The 24192-nt window shown below is 51.7% G+C and overlaps 2 protein-coding genes across 2 annotated transcripts in view; one reads left to right on the top strand and one right to left on the bottom strand.

Moving 5' to 3' along the window:
• The window catches only part of LZTR1 (leucine zipper like transcription regulator 1), a 39935-nt gene extending 26307 nt beyond the window's left edge, over positions 1-13628 (top strand). The window contains exons 12-20 of the mRNA XM_053998437.1: positions 418-513; positions 1571-1754; positions 3578-3747; positions 5545-5701; positions 7651-7777; positions 8872-9021; positions 9229-9334; positions 10016-10096; positions 12827-13628. Coding sequence (XP_053854412.1) covers positions 418-513; positions 1571-1754; positions 3578-3747; positions 5545-5701; positions 7651-7777; positions 8872-9021; positions 9229-9334; positions 10016-10096; positions 12827-12943 — 1188 coding nt within the window. The 3' untranslated portion in view covers positions 12944-13628. The remainder of the gene's footprint in view (positions 1-417; positions 514-1570; positions 1755-3577; positions 3748-5544; positions 5702-7650; positions 7778-8871; positions 9022-9228; positions 9335-10015; positions 10097-12826) is intronic.
• A 1877-nt stretch (positions 13629-15505) lies between these two features.
• On the bottom strand, positions 15506-23613 carry RNPEP (arginyl aminopeptidase). The gene is made up of 11 exons (XM_053998438.1): positions 23191-23613; positions 22714-22854; positions 20921-21069; positions 20274-20390; positions 19922-20157; positions 19015-19128; positions 18663-18775; positions 18214-18322; positions 17420-17644; positions 16678-16820; positions 15506-15763 (listed from the first exon to the last, which is right to left on the bottom strand). The coding sequence occupies exons 1-11, from the start codon at positions 23611-23613 to the stop codon at positions 15599-15601; spliced, it is 1935 nt and encodes a 644-aa protein (XP_053854413.1). The 3' UTR covers positions 15506-15598.
• Between the last annotated feature and the right edge of the window lie 579 nt (positions 23614-24192).

Raw genomic sequence — 24192 nt, 5'->3', positions numbered from 1 at the left:
CCTTTTGCCAAAAGAAAAAGTCAGAAAAAGCTTTGCAAAGCTCAGAGAACAGATCCTCAACAATAAATTAGGTGAAATAAATTATGGCAAACAATAGCAAAAACCATACTGTTATTTTGAAAAGGCAAAATTAAACAGAAAATCAGATGCAAGAATAAAAAGCACTATATGTGACACAGCAGCTTCCACTCAGCGAATGTGACACAGGCTCTTTCCCAAATGGCGTTTGCCATTAGCCTTTGGGGAAATTGGTGTTGAATTTCATCTGTGTGTGCAGAGCAGATGTAATGTTGCCTTTAACTTGAAATGTATTGTAACCTGGGGTTCAGCCCAGGTTTCTATGGCTTCTGCCATCTGCCATGACCATGTGATTTGGGGATAAAAGTTGAATGTCACTTCTACCTTTGCCTTTGGCAGAAGGAGGAGCGAGTCCGAGGGCACACTGCGATCGTCACCGCTCGCTGCAAGTGGCTGAAAAAGAAAATCATGCAGGCCAGGGAGAGGGTGAAACAGGTGAGTATTTTGGAAAAGTAGCCTTGTAGCAAGGTAAGGCTTATTGTACCCAGGTTTGGGAATAAAGTTGTCAGGAGAAAAGTAATACCTGTTGAGACAGCTGGAGGACAGGAGCAGTGTCTGATGCTAAGGTGCTCTTGAGCAAGTAAAATAAAAAAGATCATTAGTATTAAGTAAGACTACTGGATGTGTATCAGGAGTGTAACATGGAGGAGCCAGAGTTAATCCAGTTATCTGGATTTGACAGTGTGGTTCTTGGAAGCTCTCGTAGCTGTCTGAGGTCTAATCTTGTGGAATGCCCCAGAGAGGTTTGTGTACCCTTCCCTGTGGGGGAGGTAAGAGCTGTGTCATGGGGATGGCTCACAAGATCAGACAGATTAGAGGGAAGAAAGACAATGCTAAGGGTTTCAGCTGCCTCTGTTCCCTTAACCTTTGTATTTTTTTTACTTTTTCCAGATGTGAAAGTCTGGTGCCTCTAATCACTGTCTATTAATTTTGACTACTTCTAGCTTTTCAGCAGCAAACATTTAATGACCTTTGGGGAGGTAGTAACACACAATCTGCAATAAGATGTGGATGTCTCACTGCCCCCCAGTTAATTGTTTTGCCACTGGAAAGGCTGTGGAAAAATGCTGTCAAAGTGAAATTTGAAGTAACAGAGTGCTTTAAAATACTTCTGTGCAGCACTTTTTGCTCTGCCTTTGCAAGGCAGGGTTTGTGGAATCTACTCCCACTTGTCCCTCCTTCACAGAGTGAGGCTGTTCCTGCTGTAGGCAGAAATGTGAGTTCAGCGCAGTTTGTTCATTCCTTGCTCTGATGTCCTGCTTCTGACCTGCATCCAGGAGCTTAGTTGTGTTCTCATCCATGTGTATCCCAGGATATGGAACAGTAAGTCTAAGACATGAATTCCTTGTTATCTTCAAGAAAATCATGAAGCTAAAGAGATCCTGGGTCTTGAAGAATGTGGAGTAAGGAGAAGGATCCTCTGGTTTGGTGGTAACTTGTGTGAACTGGCACAGGCTTGTGCCATGTTTGGGTGGTTTTTCTGTTTCATTAGAAATCAAAGCAAGACATTGAAGAGGAGGGACACACCACATGCCAGAAGGATGGGATTGGTGGGAATGTCAAGCTTTGCCGACTGCAGCCACTGCTGGAAGTGCCCATTCGAGAGGCCGAGGCCCAGCCCTTTGAGGTGCTCATGCAGTTCCTGTACACAGATAAGATAAAGTATCCCCGCAAAGGTAGGGCAGCAGGGTGAAGTAACACTGGCACTAGGGAGGGGAGGGGGGCAAACGTGTTCAGAAGCAGCAGGATCCAGCATTTGCAGGTGATCAGTCCTGTTCTGAGCACTTAATTACTAACCTGAGATTAACCAAAAAGCAGATTTTTATCAGAGCGTACTAACTATGCTTTTTTTTTTCCCCTAATTCCCTAATTATTTTCAAATATCAAGGAAGAATAAGTTCTTGATCATTCCAAAAGGTGTAAAAAGTCCCAAACAAACAAAAATGTTGTAGTATTTTGAACATCACAGCATCCTGCTTGGAAGGATCGTGTATCTTATCCTGGCTTGGCTTATTTCCTTTTTCTGATATTGTTCTGATCCATTTTAAACTGAGCCCACACAGAAAGGTGTGTAAGCTAATATTTATCACGTGTTAAAAATCCAATCTGAAGGAATACCTCAAGGAAGGAAAAATCCGTTTGGTGCGTTTATTGGAGTTCTCCGAGTTAAAAACTCTTGTGGGTGGGGAAGTAACAGCCAGAGTTCTTGCAGCTTCCACACAGGGACTCCAGCTCCTGGCTGTGTGAGTGGTGAGGGCTGTGGGGCAGTGGGAGGGAGGGAGGCTGGATACAGCTGAATACAGCGAGGAGCTCCAGCTGCTGGGGCTGGGGAAGCTGCAGCCATGGCATGTGAAGCACAGTGAGGTACAGCTGTCCTAGCACTGAACTTTGCTTCAGCTTCACTCCAAGAGCTTCGCTTTCTGCAAAGATAATTCTCAGGAAAAAAGTGACACGTATCCATTTATGCCAAGGCTTTCCCTGTCTGAGAAAGATCCCACTGACTGGGGTGAGGGATGTGCTCCCTGGATTCTGCTGACATTGCCAGATCCTGCTCCCAGCCATTCAGTGATCCTCGGTACCCTAACCTTGGGACAGCTTGAGGCCAAGGGAAGGCTTGGACCCCTGAGCTCTTCCCATTGTTACAGGCTTCCCAGGCAGCCTGCCCTTGTTCCCCAACCCATGAGGGTTCTCCCTGGTGCTCCCCCTTCTGCTGGGATCCTCCATGGGCCCTACCCTGCTCATTTGTATTCCTAGTTGCTCCTCTCAGCTCAGAGAGCAGCACCCTGGGGAGCCATCCAGAGGCTGAGCTAATGGAATTGGGCATGCTCATCAAATAGGATTTTCCAATTAGACACAGGGAAGGCACATGACATGTGAGAGGGCTTTTCTCTATCAAAAAGTAGTTAGAGCAGATGGGCAGAGATCTTCTGTGAGGAAAGCAAAGGCCATGGGGGATTATTCCTTGAGTTGGTGTCCCAGTAGTGCCATTGCAGTGGCCTACAAGGGTCTCCTCTGCCCTCTCACTTTGGCCCTTGCAGACCAGCTGTGGGTCTGTGCAGGCTGAAGCACAGAGTGAAAGCACAGAGTACCTTCATCAGGGTCTGTCAGAATCAGGGAGCTGATTGTTAATACTGTGTAAAACCCAAGGACTCTGGCAGGGCTGTTGGCAGCTGGGCACTGTGAGAAATTGGACTGCAAGCTCTGGGCCTTATCAGGGATTTTAGAGAATCACTTCACTTTCTTTGGAGGGTTTCAAAAAACTGTGATCCAGATTGTCACAAAATCTTTGTCTTTTGTATGCTTCAATTCTGAACCTCCTCTTCTAGTATTGATTAATATTTTATCTAACCAGGAATAGAATTATTTTCTCTATAAAAATACTGCAGCCACTGCCTGTTCTATTATTCTGATTTCTCCAGCTGATATAAAAAATACTTTCAGAAGGGTTCCTCTCTTTGTTCTCTGAGCTCTCCAGCAGTTTCCCCTCTTGCAATTTCAGGTCATGTGCAGGATGTGTTACTCATTATGGATGTGTACAAGCTGGCCTTAAACTTCAAGCTCTCTCGGCTGGAACAGCTCTGCCTTCAGTATATCGAAGCATCTGTAGATCTGCAGAATGTGCTTATTGTGTGTGAGAATGCTAACAAGCTTCAGCTGGATCAGCTAAAGGTAATCACATTCTGCATACAAAGTAACTAATAAGATTTTTTTTTTAATGATGTAATTAACATTTGGACAAAGGTATCTGCTTTTGCAGATTCATCATTCCTTTAATTACAGTTGCTTTAGTATATTTAGCATGGGTTGTCCTACAGTGGCTTGTGATATTATGTAGGCTTTTTCAATACATGCTCAATATTTTTGCATATCTGCTTTGTAGAATGTCAAGGGCAGAGTGACTTTGGCTCTTCATCAGTTCACTCTTGCTGCAGCAAGATGGAAGCAGTGCATTTCCTGGTCTTGCTGTGTTATATATACTGGCACTGCAGATAGGTTCTTTCATTTTCTAGATGGAAAAACGAAACTGTTGTCAGGCCTTTGCACTGAAAAACAAAATGTGCCAGTGATTCTCTGTCTCTGTGGTGGGTGAGAGGCTTTTGGGTGTGACAGTCAGGGTAGAGTTGACCTCTGGCTGCAGCCCAAGAGGTGCTGGCTGTGCTGATCCCAGAGCAGTGCCCAGAGCCAGTTCTGCTGAACCTGCAGGGAAGCAACTCCTGTCCCCAGTCCCAGAGCCAGAGCAGGACCGTGCAATACCTGCTCATGATGTTCAGCCCGTGCACACCAGTGACCATATTGCTGGTGGCTGCAAGCACAGTGAGGCTGGAGAAACCAGTATGCACCAGCACTTCCTCAGGCACTGTGTGCTCTGGATTTGGGAGAGGAAATACCTCCAGGAGGAAGCAGCAGGGCCAGCAGCAAGTGTGTAAATGCCAGCACAGCCTTTGGTGCATGGCATCATGGTGCCATCATCTGCCCAGGAGCTCAAGCATTGGTGGATCTGGTGTCCCCACCTGCTCTGGCTACCTCTGGAGTGACAGGGGCTCTTGCACATGGCTCCAGTCAGGCAGGATCACCCTGAGCTGGCATCCTGTCTGCTCAGGTACTCATCAGTCCTCATGGGTGGGTCCTCTGTAGAAAGCTGTTCTTTCTGCCATCCCAGTCATGATTTAAAATGTTTCAGGGGTGATTCCTGACAGATACCTTTGGATCCCAGGTGGAATAAACTGGCAGAAACAGACAGTAGTAATGATTCTTTGGGTGAACTTGTACCCACCTTATGGTGAGCTGATTTTTGGCTTATAAAAGTGGAATGAGGGGAAGCCTTAGTTCATACTGGGAAATAAAATGCCCTTTTTTTGTCTCTAACTCTTTAGCATTAGGTCTGGTTCATTTGTTACCATTTCACCACACTGATTTTTGTAAGTTTATTACACAAGAGCCTTCCAGAGCTCTTGAACTGTTTGCTGCGTTTATGGAAAAGATTCGGGCAAAACCCAGACAAGGAATCCTGTAAGCTCTTTGGACCCTTGATGGAGAGTGTCAAGAGTTAAGATCTCTTGACCCTTTAAATTAACTTTTGTTTTCTAATTATGTTAAAAGTTATTATGAGGTAGCAGCAATCTTCATTATCTCCGTTAAATTTTCAGTATCTCCTGAGATTCCTGTTTTAGAAAGCTTTGGAGCAGCTCAATGGGCAGTTAATCTCTTCCTTGTTAATATTTCTAGTCAAATTTTTCTAGATGCTTAGAATTGTCCTGAATTTCCTGTTCAAGGAGGAGCCTAAATGGTCATTTAGAATGGATAAGGATATCACTGTTGGATAGTTCCAGCTGCAGGATCCATGTGGAGGTTCAAAGGAAAGGATGGTTGATAGCATATGTAACATGGAAGATTTATGGGATGCTGTTAAGATGACTTCAAACAATAAACCATACATTTCGTAATTAATATTGGTACATTTTTAAGGAACATTGCCTGAACTTTGTGGTGAAGGAATCCCATTTTAATCAAGTCATAATGATGAAGGAGTTTGAGCATCTTTCTTCATCCCTCATTGTGGAGATTGTGCGGAGAAAGCAGCAGCCTCCTGTCCGAACACACTCTGACCAGCCGCTCGACATCGGTAACCTTCCTGCCTTATGGAGTCATTCCATCTGCTGGATTGGCTTTGCTAATGGTTTGTTTAGCCTGGGGAGATGTGTGGGAATCAGCCCTCTGCAGCCCACCAGTTCCCAGTTGGGATAACTGCTCATGCTCTCTCCTGGACTGAGACGAAGCACAACAGTTCTTTTCCCAGTGAGGTTCAATCAGAACAGTGTCCTATCAAAGTACATGGGATTGTGTTCTTGCAATAAACCATCCTGATCCTGTTCAGAGACATGAGAGAAGGAGCAGAAGGGTATAAAGAATTATCCAAAAAAAGGCAGTGGACAGTCACTATAAGTGGCTGAAGGGTGACAGAGCTGAGCAGGGAAACAGTCTGCTTGAAGGTGTTCACCAAGGAGGAGCAGGAGGAAGGAAGAGGATCTTGTGAATGAGGCACTGCTCTGGGTGCCTGTGTGAAAGGAACAGGAGATAGGGAGGAGAAGAGAAAGATGTGATTTACAGTTTTATTGTGAAATTCATCAGAGGCTGATCTGGGACTAGTCTTCCTCAACATTTTAACGTCCTGACACGCAACACAAGGAATGTAATAATGAAATTTTCTAAGGCCACAAAGTTCAGAGGCATTGGCAGTGTTGGTGTGGAATGCTGCACAAAAATAATTGGGAACTGAAGAGAAAGAGAAGGAAGCTAGTCCTGGAAAGTCAAGTAGAAAGGCTTTGGCTGGCATTTGTCCCAGGGAGGTGAGGTGCACTGGCTGGAAGGTGGCACAGCCAGTTCTGTATCTAGAGCTAGAATGGTGTGAGAGACCCAAACATTAAAAACTGAAAGATGAACTTTGAAAATATGAGTGAGTTTGGAGCAGACTTGGATGTGCTCTATTTCTTAGTTGTGTATTTACAAAGGTTGATTACAATATTGGATAAAAAAAAGCCTTTGTTGCTGATTTGGGAAAGATTTTTCATTAAGATGCAAAATGTCTTGGTTTGGAAAGACAGGTGTCTGCTAAGGAAGGCAGGAGCCTCCCCTGAAAGGGAAAAATGTAGACCCCTTCCCTCCAAATTGTTATAAATTTGAAATTAAGGGGCTCTCAGGCAAAAATATGGGAGCAGGAATAACAGTTCTTTATTAGGGAAGAAAATAAAAAGATTAAATAAACAATGCAGTAAACCAAAACAACACTGACAGAGTCAGAATACGACCTGACACCCTGTTAGTCAGGGTGTTGGCTGCAGTCCAACTGGGAATTATGACTGCAGTCTTCTTGGAGTGTCAGGTGTTGTTCTGCTGGGGCAGTGATCCTATAGAAAAAGGTGTAGTCTTCCTCTGAAGAGGCAGTGGAAGAGGCAGCTGTTCCTCTAGGAAAATCCAATGCAGGAAAAGCCGTGCTGGTGTTCCAGAAACTCAAGATTATATCCCGGTAGGAATGCTTGGCTCCTCCCTCTGGACGGAGCATCTCCCAGTGGGATATTACAGTTCTTATGAGTCACGCAGTGACATTCAGTAGCCCATTATCAGCAGATGTCTCCCCTGAGAGAGGATTGGTTGTGGAAGTTAGGGAAACTGCCCACTTAACAGAAGACAACTGCCATACAGATGGCAAATAGAATACATCTTGCCTTTCAATCTGGGACACAAAATTACTTGGAAATAGTGCAAAGGGAGGGGAAAAAACAGCTTTCTTATCTGTAGAGAGCACATGTCAGTTGGCCACAGCTGGAGTTTGCTGTCAGTGGCAGAAAGCAGAGCTGACAGGTTTGGTTCTGGGAGGGGCAGTAGGGAATCAGCTGTAGTGGGGAAGGATGAAGCTCATTTTGCTCCAAGATTATGAGGAAGGATTTGACTCAAATTCACAGTGAGAGTCCCAAAGGAAAGAGGGGCTGGAGCTCCAGCTTGGCCATGTATTAGTTTGATAGTACCTGATCACCTGGAACTATCATGTCTTTATTTCATTATGTTTAATTTCAGGAACATCTTTAATTCAGGACATGAAGGCTTACCTGGAAGGAGCTGGGACTGAATTCTGTGATATCATCCTGCTCCTAGATGGGCACCCACGGCCAGCCCACAAAGCCATCCTGGCAGCTCGCTCCAGGTGAGCCCTGCTCCTAACACTCTGCCAAGAGTGTGTATGAAGGACAGTGCAGGGCTGGGCAGTCTGTGCTCAGCTGGCTTGGTTTAGAAGACAGGGAGGAACTTAAATCTGCATGAAGTGTTAAGACAGAGCTTTGCTCAATGAGTGTAATAAGCCTTTAAGCAGCAGTGATTACATTTTTTTTTCCATTTGATACCCAGCAGGGAAAGATAGGAAGAAATTAGAACTGCAGGGATTCTGCAGAGGGTGTGTGAGAAGCTGCACTGCAAGACAAAGCATCTGTAAAATCATGGGAAGGGAAAAAGGGTGGAAAACATAAGGTGGTTTCAGTGAAGTGGAAAGCAACAGATGTCCACTGAGGTCAGAAGGAGCCTTCTGACAGTGAACAATTCGTATTTTATCATGTGGAACTTGAATTTCTTTCTCACTTTCTGGTATTTAAGACTGGTTATGAATAAACATAACAAAAATGGTGCATGACAGAGACTAGAGTATTCTCATGCTTTATGCAGAGAAAGGAGCCCACCCTGCTAATGGTGGGACTGTTCTCCCTCCTCAGGGCGTGGGTGAAGTGGATTTGTCCTGCACTTGTGTGTTCTGTGGACCTGCACCTTATGTTCCACCAAGCATTAAGTGTTCACATAAAATCTCTATTTCAAATACGGTCACAATTTTTTCCCAGAAAAAACCCTAACAGTATTCAGTATTAGTTACTGTGGTATTTTACCAGAAGCATTTCACAGCTCTTAAAACAGCCCTGATGATTGGCAGCCTGTAGATACCAAGGAAATTCATAATGCTTTAAGCTTTCTGCTGGGTCTTATGCAAATTAGAGAAAAAATCAAAGCACCATGTGTCCTAATTTTCAAGAAACAGACAAATTTCAGGTAGTTCTGATGGTAATTGGGGGGATTATATTTGGAGTTTTCACTGGCAGACATACATGAAAAAATAAATGAGCAGTGTTTTTGCCCAGGTTGTCACCTGAATTTGTTGCTTTGGAAGCTGCAATTCTGAATAGCAGCCTCTGAACAATACTGGGTTAAACCATTTGTCTGCACAATGTGTTATATCAGTTTTATTTCCCTTTCCAGTTACTTTGAAGCCATGTTCCGTTCCTTCATGCCAGAGGATGGGCAAGTGAACATTTCTATAGGTGAAATGGTTCCCAGCAAGCAAGCGTTCGAGTCCATGCTCAGATACATCTATTATGGAGAAGTGAACATGCCTCCTGAGGACTCCCTGTATCCTTAGATTCCAAGGAATTGGAGGATCTGTCTGAGTGCATGTCCAGCAGGTCACCTTCCTTTTGCTTTGGGTTGCTGGCACAGCCTGGGGGGTGGTCTGTCGGGGGCACCAGCAGGCTCTGCACTCCCACTCCTCACAGGGATTTGTTTGCTCTCAGCGCTCTCACCTTCGCTTTCTGGTTTTTTCCTCAATGGAATGAACAGATACCTCTTTGCAGCACCTTACTATTACGGCTTCTCCAACAACAGGCTCCAGGCCTACTGTAAGCAGAACCTGGAAATGAATGTCACAGTGGAGAATGTGCTCCAGGTAATTGTCCCCAAGCACTTCAGGTAGTCACTTAGAGGAAAGCCAAGGGGTCTGGTTAAGTGGGTACCCCCAGTGCCAGCTCACTAAGACTGCCCAGACCCTTCCAGTGGCAGTGGCCCTATGTGATGACATGTGTGGGAGCCCAGCCTTCAGCAGCATTGTTCCTTACCTGATACTGTGTCACTTCTGTTCCTGTGCTGTAGGAAGGTACTGCTCACCTGGCTCCTCCTGAGCTCTCATCCCCATTGCAGAACTGTGTTTCTAAAGGTCTTTTTAAGATGACCATGTGCTCAGCACTTAACTGTAAACCCTTTTTGGCAGACATTTGTTCCAGGGCAAATGGTGGTGTGCAGGTGACAGACTTTAGTCTTGTTTTATCAGTGATGCTGCCAGGATCTTGCAGTGGAGTTTGAGCTAACAAAAGATATTTTGTGGTAAGAAAGCCAGTGCTGGCTCCCAGGTAGGCAGCCTGCACCTCTGCAGCACAAGCAGAAGCAAGTCCTGCTGATTAGCTCTTGAAGACTCCATGCATTTTAAATCCAAGGCTTATTTTTCAATAGTTCAGAAAATATTCAGTTTGTAAGGCAAAGTGGAGATGTTCCCTAGCTAAGAGGAGTTACCTGCTCTGGGTCAGGTGCATCTGAGCCGTGCAGAAAGGAAATCACTTTTTTGCTCCTCTAGATTTTAGAGGCAGCTGACAAGACCCAGGCCCTGGACATGAAGAGGCACTGCCTGCACATCATCGTTCACCAGTTCACCAAGGTTGGTTGCATCTTTTCTGTGGCTTTTGAGAGCTGCTGTCCTCTGTCACTGCCTTGGTTAAAGACATGTTCATATAGAAATCAGTTTAATTCTTCCTCATGTGAGACAGCTGAGAGCTGGCTGCATGTTACTGACACTCACTGACGGGACTGCTAGGCACATTTCTCACACCAAAGTACATTAAAGACTAGAACAAGCTAGTCTAGAAATGTGAAGCCCTTCCAAGCAGAAGTTACCCAAAATTGCTTTCATTTCCTGTTTTTCCAACTGTTAATTTTGTGCCATGCAAAGCAGGGTAAGTTTGTTGTGTATTGAGGGCACAAATCTCTCCCTCACTAGCAGTTATCAGTGTGCTCCTCATACTCCACTTGAAGTATTCTCTGTCATACATGTTTTATTATCATGTGCTCTAAAACAAATTACCATGTCCTGGCTGGGCTCTCTGTGATTTCCATACTCAACAGTTGGACTCTATGGTCTTAGAGGTCCTTTCCAATCTTAAAAATTGTATGGTTCTGTTTTGATGGGATTATGCATTCATGGCAGGAAAGGTCAAGAGCCCAATGTGCTGATACTCCTGTCCTCACTTGAGAGAATAAGGATATTGTCATTTAATTGTTCCTATGAGATGTGATCCCTCCATGAGAGTTCCCCAGCATGTCATCAGTTCATTGCTCTTCTTATTAGCATTGCTGAAATAGGTAGCTAAATCATAGGAATTGGGATTTCTGGATGCTACACACATACTGATAATAATTCCCTAGTTAATATTCAAGTAGCTCTCTCTCCTTTGTATATTTAAGCTCATAATCCTCCTGGGGAAGAAGAGCACTGCTATGTCCCATTAGTGTCTGGAGAGGAGACAGGATGGTGTTCAGGCTCTTCGTTAAATGCCAAAGTTGCTGGAGCATGACGCATTTTGCATTCAGAAATAACTGAAATTGCATGAAAAGCATTGAGAGTGGAGCCAGCATCCAGAAATCACTCCCAGAGGAGAGTCCACAGCAGGAGTTTGCAGCCCCTGCCTTCATTCATCCTGTCTGTTTTCTTCTGGCCCCATGAGTCCTGTGGAGCAGCCCAGTTCAGCAGGGATGGGGACTGGTCCCACTGGACAGGACATGTACAGCACATCCCTGGGGTTGGGGTCAGTGCCTTGCAGCCGCTGGGGGCTGAAATATCGCAGTATCGCTTCCCTGTGGAGGCCACAGGAAGACAAAGAGGTGTGATTCTCCCCAGAACGTGCAGGGGGAAATGGACATTACAACACTGGGAGGCAGCGATGGGAGCTGGAGGGCGTTCCTCAGCTGTACTTCCTCACCAGGATGTGGGGAAATGTTTTATATTTAAACTGTTGACTGGTAGAACAGTGTTCATCAAAACGTGGCTGGAAGACTGTCAAGCAGATGTGCACGGAGAAATCTCAATTATGCAATGTTTTCCCTTGGCCTGAGAGGCCTCAGTGTGTGATTCTTGGCCTGGGCTGGGTGACTCAGTGTGGCTGGGCACAGACACTCTCTGCTCTGCTCTGGGCCAGCCACGGGCTCTGAGGAGGATTTGTTCTTGGGCACAAGCCTGGTGGGTCACCAGAGCTCAGGCAGGCTGGGTCCCTGGCTGTGGGATCTCCTGTTTTTCCAGTTACTTAATGCTGTTCTGGATTTGGACTGTTAAGGAGTTTTCCCCACAGCAGGAGCATTACTGAAGAGCTGTTTCCCAGAGGTTCACTGCTTTGGGCAATGTGTTTTCAGGCTCTTGTGTGTCAGTGTTGTGCAAAAGCCCTAATAAACCTGCTGTTGTGACATGTTTGCAATGACACCTTCATCTGTTCTGCAGTGTGTGCCTTGGGTGGGGGCAGGATCCCACCAGTGCAAAGGGGTCTCTCTCCCAGTCCTGGCAGATCCTTAGACTGGGGATATTGCTACAAGCACATCCTGAGCTCTTCCTGAAAGCCTCCTCAGCCATTTCCCTCCTGGCCTTCAAAGGTTGCTCAGGACATCTTTATTCTTTATCCCAGTGCAGCTCCCTAGAGCAAGGGGATAGTGTCAGTTCAGGTAAGGAGGGTGAGTGAGGGCTTGGGCACAGTCTGCCTGGAGGCTGGGTGCGTGTTAGTGCCTCTAGACAGAGGGATTACTGGCTCTTTACCATGAGGTTGAGGAGAAGGAAGGAATGTGTAGAGCTCCTTTTTGCTAACAGTTGAGCTTCTGAACAGTCCAAAAGCATAAAGTTTGTTGTAGATTCTCGTCTATCTGATGTGGTGGAGGTTTTTGTTGGCAAGTGCTCCAGTGACCTGCTTTGACTGCAGGAAGAATGCCAGCAGAACCAGCATGGATACTGAGAAGAGCTTTTTCTCAGGAGCACAGCAGCAAAGGGATCAGGCCCTGAGTCACATTTTCAGTGCAAAACCACAGATCTGAGCTCAGGCTGATCAGCACGGCTCTTAAGAGAGTGCTCAGTCAGTGTCTTGTAGCAGTGGGGCTGTCAGTGCCAACAGAGGAGCAGCTCTGGGGGCAGGTTCCTGCTGCTCTCCACTCCCAGCAGTCTGAATTTGGTTCTAAGCCCTGACTGGAGCCCGTGGTCTGTTCCCTGCAGCCCAGCCCCACAGCTAGGATCTCACACCATCTGTGCCCAGACAGACTTGCTATGGGGTGCCAAGGGTAAAAGGGTAATACATGAGCTGTGATTTGGGGAGGGTTTTAATTTCTTCCTGTTTTTTCTGTTTTGTTTTCCTTGAAGGTCTCCAAGTTGCCAAATCTCCGCTCGCTCAGTCAGCTCCTCCTCCTTGACATCATAGATTCCTTAGCTACCCACATCTCAGACAAGCAGTGTGCAGAGCTGAGCGCAGACATATGACATGCCTTGGAAAACCACCTTCTCATTTGTTCCTGAAAAACACTGGCACTTTAGGGCTGGCTCTGGTTTACTGTTGCATATGGAGTAGCTCAGTGTCTGCACACTACAGCAGCCCTGGAGGAGCAGGGACAGCTGAGGTGCTCTCTCTGGATTTGCTGGGTTTGTACCTTTGTGCAACAGTTGGACTTCGTTACATTTGTTACCCAAATGTAGACTTGAAATCATTGCAGGGGTGAATTCCACATGGTTTGGGGAGTTACTAAGTTCATAATCAAGCCCATTATTACTTTCATACTGTAAAATCAAGCAGTCATGAGTAAGAGTCACTAATCCTTTGAAACACAATATTTAAAGAATACTATTTAAAGAGCTTCAGCTGACCCAGCCCGAGGGCTGTAAGGGGAAGTCAGAATGAAACTGGGAACAAGAGCGCGTGGTGATCACAGGGAACTGGCCCTTGGACCAGAATGTAGTGACTTTTCAGAGACTCCATGGTGTGGATTAACAGATAAGCCCCTGTGCAGCTGCCTGGATTGGTGGGCTGCAGGAATCCAGACCTATGCTCTGCAGCAGGTCAGACTGGAAGATTATAGCAGTCCTCTCTGACCATCAAATCCATTAATCCTGTCTTGCTAAGCCTTTCTAAATCTATTTATTAATAAAGAATTAACATATTCTCCTGGCATTTTATGATTGACTTGGATTTCATTCTGGAAGAAAATTAAGCAAAAAACGTTCTGCGCTTGATGAAGGTCACATTGTTAAAAATAAGTGTGTTACATCTTGTTACTAATTTTATACTGAAGTGTCTCTGTGAGCCCTTGCCTTTGCAGGAAGGTGAATGAAGGCAGAATGCCATTCCCAGCCCGTGCAGAGGCAGCTGCTGTTCCCTTCCCTTGCAGCCCCCAGCTCTGTGCTGGATGCTTCCCACCTCTCCTCACAGCTGGATGGTGTTGGTTGGAGAGCACCAAAACTGTGGTGTTGGTAGAGTGTCTGGTGGTGGAACTGTCCCAGCCCTGCCCAGAGTCCTTGGGGTTGCCCTGGGAGGGAGTGACAAGGTGGGAATCAAAACCTTGTCCTCTCCAGCTGCAGGGGCTGCTCTCTGCTTGTCTGAAGCTGACTGGTGCAGGATCTCTGTCGAGACATGCAGCTCCCAGCCCTCACACTCCCACCTGTGCAGCCATGATTTTCATTCAGTGAAGTGTTCCTGGATTAGCAGTTGTGAGCTCCTCGTCAGCATCCCACAGCCTGACACACCTGCATGTGCCACGAGGACTTCAGTCTGGGCAATGGAGAATGCATCACAGATTCAATCCAAGGGAAGTGCTCCAGGGACCACCCTGTCTGTCTCCCTTGGCCTGCTCAGGTGAGTCAGACCAGATGTGACAGGTGCTTCTGAGAGCCACGGGCACCTTTTAAACCAGAGGGATTGTTTCCAGATGAGTCTCCTCATAGACAGTGGAGTCTCTTACCAGAGGTCATGATAATTGTACTGACAGCTGCTCTGTGTTCCCTGGAAAACCAGGTTGGCAGTTGGAGAAAGGTTCTGCCCTGCAGCTTGTAACAACACTACAGTCTATTTCCAGTAATGCTGATCCACTAGAGGACACCCATTGCCCAGGGAAGCCTCATTCTCTCAGGCTGAACATGCCATAACCAGCCCTCTTTAAATCTTGAACCCACTTGTGAGGAAATGCACAACCTCTGCACCCCCTGAGCAGCGGGCACTGCAGGGTCTTGGCTTTGCGGGGGGTTGGGCTCAGTCATGGCTGTAGGGACCACAGTGCTGGGTCAGAGATTTACTGTGAACACTTGTAGCCCATTGAGATTTGCCTCTGGGCTGCTGTTGTGCAAGTGCCGGGACCGTGCACCTCTCTGACAGCACACCCCCCAGTTTCCTAGGAGATTGCAGGATGGGAGACTGTGGGGTACACATGAGCTTCCCAGGGCAGTTAGATGCTCTTGTTATCACCACCTTGTTATCAATATGGCCAGCAGGCTCTCAGGTTACTGATGCTCCTGCAGCCTTGGGCAGTACTGTACTGGAATTTGTGCAGTCATATCCCTGCATTTGGTAAAGAATAAAGAACATTGTGGCTGTCCAACTTTGTCTTATTCCTACAGTCTCTGCCACATGCAGGCCCCACTGGCTCATTAAAGTTCTTGGGACTTGCTGGTGGGAGAGCATGAGCACCCCTTTCCTCCAACCCAGTGTGAGCCCCAGCATGGTGGCAAAAAGCAAGGTGGAGAAGCAATCCCTAGCTCTGGAGCAGCATGTCAGGGCACTGGAGCCAGGAGGTCCCAGCTTTGCCACACTGCACCAGCTCCCCATGTCCCCACTGTCACACCTGTGGCAGCTGGGCAGGAGCCTAGCAAGGAGCAGTACGGATCAGGGCCAGGACCTGCTGCAGCCCTGCAGGCACTAAGGCCAAGCCCATCCCTCCAGTGCCAGCATCAGGAGAAGCCAGCAGCATCCCAAGTCCCCAGAGCAGGGCTGGCAGTGGGGCAGGGAGTCACTCTAAGGTGGCCAATGGCTCACTGGGAACAGGAAGAACACAGAGAAAAAATTACACATTTTAATAAGGAAATGTGAGAGGGAGGCACTGAGGTCCTGCCAGCAGGAACACTGGCGGAGGGGGCAGAGCCCAGGCTGCCTCAGGCCTCAGCCCCCCCCAAGCCCAGGATCTTCTTGACGTAGTTCTGCACGTTGACGTGGAGCTGGGGGGCCGTGGCAGAGAAGGTCTCCATGGCCAGGGCCCGCGTGGCCTCGGAGCCGCCCCACATGGCGCGGTACAGGGGCAGCGTGTACTTCTGCTTGCCCTGCGGAGACACGGCGCAGTGAGGGCCCGACCCCGCCCCGGCCCCAGCGGTGACGGCCCCATTCCCCCTGTCCCCGGCATCGCCCTGCCCTTAGCGAGGCACTGAGCACATGGCAAATGGGACAGGCTGGGGAATGTTGCCGTGGGCAGCCGTTGGCACCGCAGCACCTGGGGAGGGGAGAGCACCTGAACCCTGGAGAAGGAGCAGACCCTGAGAAGCTCATGAAGTTCAGCAAGGCCAAATGCAGGATCCTGCACCTGGGTCAGAGCAGCCCTTCAGAGAAGGACTTGGGTGACAAATTAGGTGTGACCTGGCCATGGGCTCTCCCAGCCTGGAAAGCCAGCTGTGGCCTAGGCTCATCCCCAGCAGTGTAGGCAGCAGGTGAGGGGGAAATTCTGCCCTCTCATAAGACCCCAACACTGGAGCACTGTATCCAGCTCTGGAGTCTCCAGCACAAGACACATGGACAGAGCAGGTCCAGGGGAGTCCATGGAGCTGCTCTGAGGGCTGGAGCACCTCTGCTCTGGGGCCAGGCTGGGAGAGTTAGGGTGTTCACCTGGAGAAGAGAAGGCTCCAGGGAGACCTCAGAACCCCTTCCAGTGCCAAGAGAGCTGGAGAGGGACTTTGGAGTGACAGGACAAGGGGGAATGGCTTCCCACTGCCAGAGGGCAGGGTTAGATGGGATATTGACAAGAAATTCTTCCCTGTGAGGGTGGTGAGGCCCTGGCACAGCCCTGGAAGTGTCCAAGGCCAGATTGGATGGGGCTTGGAGCCACCTGGTCTAGTGGAAGGTGTCCCTGCCCATGGCATGCGGTGGAATAAAATAAGCTTTAATGTCCCTTTCCAAACCAAACCATCCTGTGGGATTATCAAAAGCAAGAGCCAACCCCTGCCACCAGTGCCCAGGGACAAACCTGGCTGTGCAGGAAGTCCTTGACTTTGCTGTACTCAGCCTCCAGGTTGTTCTTGAGGACAATCTGGCACCAGCGCAGTCGCAGCTCAGCGTTCTGGGCCTTGGAGATCTTGGGGTACATCTTGCTCAGCCTTTTCACATTTCCTGTGAGAGGGGAGCAGTCACCATCCCCCACAGGGCTCTGACCCAGCTCCCAGCCCCTGCTCCCAGGGAACCCTGTGAGTCCATCCCAGCTGTGCTGCAAATTCTCTGGGATCCTCCTGGCCTCGGCTCAGCCCTGGCCCCTGCCCAAGTGCCCCCCACCCCCAGCTCTGGAGCACCCCAGGCACTTGCTGGCTCTGGGCAGGACAGTCCCTTGCCCAGGCTGGGCAGCCCTGCAGGGCCGTGTGCTGGTGGCTCAGGGTGCCAGCACAAAGTGGGGGGAGTTTCCTCAGCAAAGAGGGCAAGGAGAGTTGCAGTGACATGGGGACACAACAGCCCAGCAGAGCCAGCCTGGGGACAACAGCACTGCACATGTCTCCATAAATCTGGGGACATGCTTCTCCTGGCTCTCCATCCTCCACCACACCAACTGAGGCTTCCCTGGAACCAGGACCCACAGAGCAGTTGGAGAGGGGCTGATGGCCACACACCCGAGTGTCCCCCCGATGTGCCCTCACATCCCCGGCCAACTGGCTGGACTTGGGCACATCACCCTGTGTCTCCTCTGGCCACCAGAGCCCTGGGAGTGCCCTGGCACTCACCTTCAGGCAGGGGGGATTTCTGCAGGACCTGATCCAGGAAATAGACCAGCTGGTACGTCCTCCAGCCCATGATGTCCACGGCTTCAATCGCTTCCATGTTCAAGCTGTCAGCTGCCCAGAGCTCTGCCAGCTCCTCCGCCGGCCTCATCAGCTGCTGCCCCGGTGACAGGTCAGGCAGGTAGGGCGGCCAGCCTGGCGTGTTCAGCCAGCGGTCAAATTCAAACCCTGCAGCGAGGCAGGAGGGAGAGCTGGGAACAGAGTCCTGAGCCCCACAGCAGCTGCTGCTGCCCAAAGCTCCCCACCTCCTCCCAGTGCCACCAAACCTGCCCGAGGATGGTGATCACCACAAACTAATGGGGTGGGGCCATCAGACACATGGGCTCAGGCTGTGCTTGTGGGTATCAGCCCCAGCGCCACCAGCGGGATGAGCTCCAGCATGGAAAGCTCCTGCCAAGCCTGGATCTCCAGCAAGGCTGGGCCAAGCCCAGAGTGCTGGCTGGGCCTGATCCCAGTGCTCACCAGACTCACCAGGCTGAGTCACGGACACTCCATGAAACAGCACCCAAGTGTAGAGCAGGGACTGATTGGGCTGAGCTGGCACATGCCCAAGCCTGGGCCTGATCCCAGCTGGCCAGTGCTGTCCGTGCCTGCTCCGACAGAGCTGGGCTGGCAGCAGCATCTCCAGTAAAACACAAACCAAAGGCTCCAGGGGACAGGGGCTGCTCTGGCACCTGCAGGAGCGGGGCTGGAAAGTGGCAGCCCCTGTTCCCTGGCCAGGATGGCTCTGTGCTGACCTGGGATGGAGTCCACGCCTTTCTCCTTCAGCTCTGGGAAGTACTCCAGGAAGAACTCGAGGGTGTCGTCTGCAGTGATGCTCTGGAACTTGAACCGGTTCACGTAGGCCTGTGGGGACAGGTGCCAGACACTCTCACCCCAGCAGTGACTGCTGCCCCAGACTGCTGCCCAGTCCTCTGTGTGCTCCACCTCATGGGGGAACCCATTCCAGCCCCTGTTCCCTCCAGGGGCTGCCCAACCCCCTGCATCCCCAGGGATACTCCTCAACATTCCCAGCACCTGCTGCAAGCACAAGGCTAGGCTCTGCCTTCATCTTACTCCCCTATTCACATTCCTGTTTCCCATCTCTTCTTCCTCTCCCCAGCTGCCTTGTCAGCCTGTCCTTCCCAGGGTCCTGCTGTACCCTGGCCTCCTGCCATGGCATTTTGACTTTGCAGCTCACACCCACCTGGAGGAAGGCATCAAACTTGCTCTGGTTGCCCACAAGATGCGCCAAGTAGCTAACGAAGCAGTACCCCTTCTCATAGGGTGTTTCATTGTATGTGTCATCTGGATTGACACCTAGAAAAAGGCAAAACCATCAGGTATCTTCTGCCCACCTGCAAAGCAACACAGCCCTCACATGCACCAAAATTCCCCCATCTGTGCTGGGTGCAGCCTATCCCACCCCTCCTGCAGCCATCGTCTCTCCCAGGTCCCATCACCCGTGCTGGTGTTACTGGCAGCCACGGAACAGCCCGGCCCCCCCAGCCCAGCTGTCACTGTCCCACTGCCCCAGAGCCCAGGGACACCCCACAGACCTGGCTCGATCACCACCCGCAGCTTGTTGAGGGGATGCTCCTCCCCCGTGGCATCCATGTGCTGGCGCAGGAGGGCCCTTCCCGTGGCAGCCTCCAGGCAGGTGTAGGGCAAACCTGGGCAGAGACAAGCGGAGGCATTCGGGGAGCCCGGCCAGACCCCTGCGCACTGCGGGCACAGCGGGCGCTGCGACGGGAGAGGAACAGCATCAGTGCACGAGCTGGGAGAGCAGGAAACCCATCCGTGTGGAGCTGGGATGGCAGAGCTGCAGGGAGCCATGTGGGGCAACCCAGCCCCAGGCAGTGAGAGATTTTTCGAGCCACTTTAAATTCATGTGGATAGAGCAAATTGTGCTGGGAGAACACGAGCTTCTGGACAGGACTGTGTGTCCAGTGGGGAGCTCAGGACAGCTGGTATCAGTTCCACATGGGAGCTGCAGGAGGATGAGGAAGGTGAGGCAAGGACACAGTGCCCACATTCCTGGCAGGAGTTGCAGGGAACTGTCCATCTCAGAGCAAAGGCTACCAGAAATCACAGACTGGTTTGGGCTGGAAGGGACATTAAAGATCATCTTGTTCCATCCTCTGCCATGGGCAGGGACACCTTCCACTAGACCAGGTGGCTCCAAGCCCCTTCCAACCTGGCCTTGGACACTTCCAGGGATGGGGCAGCCAAAGCTTCTCTGAGCCACCTGTGCCAATGCCTCACCAAACTCACAATATCTAATCTAAACCTACTCTTTTCCAGTTTACAGAACCCCACAGGGCCTTGCAGCTGCTGCCCATCACCTCTTCCGAGATGCAGCGCAGGCTCCATCCCCACTGGCACCCGGAGGGATGCGCTGAGCCGTGGAACAGACCCCAGACCCACACAGGGCCCAGCACCCCACAGCCAGGCACGGCCACGCACCGTAGACCTCGGTGGAGATGCGCCTCTGGGCGTACATGGTGAAGCCCTCGTTCAGCCAGAACTCGCCCCACGTGGCGTTGGTGACCAAGTTGCCAAACCAGCTGTGGGAGATCTCGTGGATGATGACGTCCACCAAGGAGCGGTCCCCGGCCAGCAGGCACGGCGTGACGAAGGTGAGGCAGGGGTTCTCCATGCCACCAAAGGGGAAGGAGGGCGGCATGAACAGGATGTCGTACCTGTCAGGGAAGGCTGGGCTCAGACCACACTCCTCCTGAAGACAGGGCTGGGGACAGAAGGAAACTCTCTCCCTGTTCCTGAGGAACCAGGTCCTTCAGGAACCTTCCAGCCATACCTGCCCCAAACATAAGGTCCAAAGAGTTTCTCTCCAACCACCAGGAACTCCTCAATCACTCCGTCGTACTCCTTCTTGGCAGCCTCGATCAGGCAGGGCTCAGCCCAGACACGGCTCCTGGCCAAGTGCAGAGAAGAGGAAGTTTAACCATTAACTTCCACCTTGTTGCTTCATCAGACAGAAATTGCACAGGTTTATTCCAAAGAAAAATAAAATCCTGCTGATAAAGGCATCTAAAGAGGCCAATAGTGCAAATTGCTGTGATTTCTTTCCTTGTCTGAATATCAAAGGGCTTTTATATGGCTGCAGTGGCAGCCAAGAACTCAAGAAAGCACCAGCCTGTGAGGAAATGTGGGATCCCCCATGCATGGGGACCCACTGCCCTTATTCACGTGCAGGGTGACATAAGCAGAGCCAGGGACCCTCCTGAAGGTGAGAGGACACAGCATCAAGGCTCCTTTTCACTCTCCAGTTTGAGAAGGACCCTCATCCCATGACCCCACAATGTGGTGACACAGACAGGGACTGATGTTCATGGCCAGTGTCTCTGCTCTCCAGAGCCCCATGGAGCAGGGAGAGGCAGAAGGTGGCTCCACAGGAGCTTCACTGCAGCTCCCACAGCTCTGGAGCCCTCCTGAGCCCCTTACCTTGGGCCAACATCAGCAGACACAATGTCCCCAACAACCAGAGCGATCAGGTAGGAGGGGATTGGCTGGGACATCTTGAATACAAAGGTGTTATCCTTCTGCTTCTCCCAGCTCGTGGCACTCATCACAGCCGTGAAGCCCTCGGGGACCTGAACATGTGGATAAAACCATCCATTACAGTCACAGCACACACAATGGCAGGCCAGCTAAGCCAGCTGGGATGCCACAATGTCTGATGGCAAATGTGTCCCAGCCTGAAGGTGCCAGGGCCAGGGGCACTGCAGGCTTTGGGGAGCAGAGCAGAGCAGGAACACCCCGAGCTCCCACTCGGGATGCCAGCTGCATCCCTGCAATACTAGGGTACCTGGAGCTGCCCCAGGTGCTCCTGGAGCTACCAGGAGGTAAGGAAATGCTGGAGCTGCAGGTGTGAAAGGGCAGAGGATGCAGATCCCTCAGCCGCTGACTCCCCTCCCACTTCTTGCACAACAACTCAATTTTCCTGTTCCCAAGCCAGCGTAGAACTCATGGCAAATCCACCAGCCTGGGCTGAGCCCAGGGAGACTGATCCAGTGTCCCCTATCCCAAACAGGGGTGAGCCCCATGGTGTACAGGGAATAGGGTTTCCTTGGTACAGAGCATCACACCAGAGCTCAGCAACAGCCCCATCCCACGCTCATCCTGTGGCATTAGAGTGGCTCTGCCCTGGGAGAGCAAAATAAATCAATCCTGGCATCACCAGCTGATGCCACCACGTGCCATTGGCACCGGCTTGGTGTCACACCATTAAGCAGTCCCCTGCCACGCCGTGGCAGCCCCGTGCCAGTGTCACCACATGCCCACATACAGACAAGGGGGGAATCTGGATTTAGTGCCATCTTTGGGGAACAGCAGCTGCTCCTTCCTGGAAGTCTGGCAGCTCCAGAACTGCCACCAGGACCCAGCATTGCCCAGCACCACCACCTTCCTCCAGCTGTTTTCCCCCAAACTCAGCTCCTCCTGCTACAAATGCCAGGAGCTCCGGGCAGGACAGCCAGGCTGGCGCATGCGCCCGCTCCTGGGCAGCAGCACTGCAACTGGGGAGAGGCAGGAGCACCCTGGGGCTGTTGTCTTCATCCAAAAGGGCATATAAGAGAAAAATAGCTCAAGTACAGATGAGTGATTTCTCAGCTGGGGCCCGAGGAGAAGGGTTTGAAGCAGTGTCCCTGCTGTGATGCCCCAGTGCTTTGGTATATTCCTTGCAAGGGATCCAACAGCTCAGAGCAGTTTAAGCTGGAAGGGACATTAAAGATCACCCAGTCCCACCCCCTGCCATGGGCAGGGACACCTTCCACTAGCCCAGGTTGCTCCAAGCCCCGTCCAACCTGGCCTTGGACACTTCCAGGGATCCAGGAGCAGCCACAGCTGCCCTGGGCAACCTGTGCCAGGGCCTCACCACCCTCATAGCCAAGAATTCCTTCCCAATATCCCATCTAACCCTGCCCTCTACCAGTGGGAAGCCATCCCCCCTTGTCCTGGCACTTAGACCCTTGTCCCAAGTCCCTCTCCAGCTTTCTTGGAGTCCCTTTAGGCACTGAAAGGGGCTCTAAGGTTTCCCTGGAGCCTTCTCTTCTCCAGGTGAACAGCCTGGCTGGCAGGAGGCTGAAATCCCAGCTCTCCCAGCCTGGCTCCAGCCCTTGGATCATCTCCATGGCCTCCTTTGGACTTTCTTCCCCAGCAAACTTTGCACTCATGGAGGGTTTTGCTGCTGCTGGGTGTCAGGGAATGGCCAGGGCAGCTCCTGGGGCTCCGCTTACCTTCACAGTGGCTGAATAGGTGAACTTGACTGAGGGGGTGTCGAAGCAGGGGAAGAAGGACCTGTTGAGGACAGCCTGGCCCTGTGTGTACATGTAGGGCTTCTGCTTCCCTGCTGTCTGCTCGGGGGACAGCCAGCACACCTGGGGAGAAACCAAGACCCCAGTGAGGGGCAGCTTGACCACAGCTGCTCTTTGTGGAAGGAGCTGGGAAGGGGCTCCTCACCCAGGGGTGCTCTGTGCACCCCAGGCCTCTTGTTCCCTGGACCACCCCCCTGCTCCTCCCAGGTCTGGCGGCCCCCAGTTCACACAGGGTCCTTGTGGGCCTGGGTGTCCCACCGGGCTCGGCGTCTTTTCCATCCACCCGGTCACCCGTCGGGCTCGGTATTTCCTCGCCCCACCCTGCTCATGCCGGGTGTGGTGTCCCTGGTGTTTTCCCACCCCCCCGGGCCCGGGGTCCCCCGGTGTCCCAGCGCTCACCCCGGGCCCCTCGCCCGCCTCGTAGTCGATGAGGAGGGTGAGCAGCTGCCCGGCACGGGGGGCCTGGGGCAGGGTGATGTGCAGGGCGCTGCCATAGCTGGCGAAGGGCCGGCTCTCCACGGGCAGCGCCTGCCCGGCCGCGTCCCCGGGCCCGCCCGGCGGCGGCAGGAGCGCGGCGCGGCTCACGGCCAGCGCGGGGTGCGCGTCCAGCCGCAGCTCCGCGCCGTCCGCGCCGTCCCGCTCGCAGCGCAGCTCCAGCCGCGCCCGCCCGCGCAGCCGCCCCGCGCCCGCGGCCGCGAAGGACACGCGCAGCTCCAGGTGCAGGTGCCGCAGCGACCACGGGCCCGCGCTGCTGGCCGAGGCCGCGTCCCGCACCGGGGCCCGGGCCCGCACCGCGGACACGTCCTCCACCGGGGCCGCCATCGCCACGCCGGGGCCGGGCCGGGGCGGGGCCGCCCGGCGGGCGCGGGGGCGGGTCCCGAGCAGGGGCGGGCACGGGGCGGTGCCGGCAGCGGGGAATGGAGAGGCGGGGAATCCACGGATGGGGGATGGAGGGGACCCACGGGGGGATCCACGGGTGCGGGATGGAGCCGACCCATGGGGCGATCCATAGGGGACCCATGGGTGGGAAATGGAGGGGACTCATGGGGAGATCCCTCGGGGTTCCACTGGTGGGGGATGGAGAGAAATCTATGGGTGAGATCCATCGGGGATCCATGGGTGGGGAATGGAGGGGCATCTATAGGGTGGACCCATGGGTGGGGGATCCATGGGGGGGGGGAGGGACGGGACATGGGGTGGGAGCCATGTTACGGGGATGTAGGGGGATCTATGAGGGACCTATGGGGGTTCCAGAGAGAATTTAGGAGAAGGGGGAATCCATGGGTTGGGCAGAATCAAGAGATGGCTGGGGGAAATCGGGATGGGAGGAATTCATTGGGGCAAGGAATCTAGGAGGATCTATAGGTGGGGATCCATGTGGGGTGGGGGGGTGTGCAGCAG

This window comes from Vidua macroura, chromosome 24 (assembly GCF_024509145.1).
Source record: "Vidua macroura isolate BioBank_ID:100142 chromosome 24, ASM2450914v1, whole genome shotgun sequence".
Classification (NCBI taxonomy): domain Eukaryota; kingdom Metazoa; phylum Chordata; class Aves; order Passeriformes; family Viduidae; genus Vidua; species Vidua macroura.
Note: the sequence above shows the minus strand (reverse complement) of the source record. Positions and strands in the feature narration are given on the sequence as shown.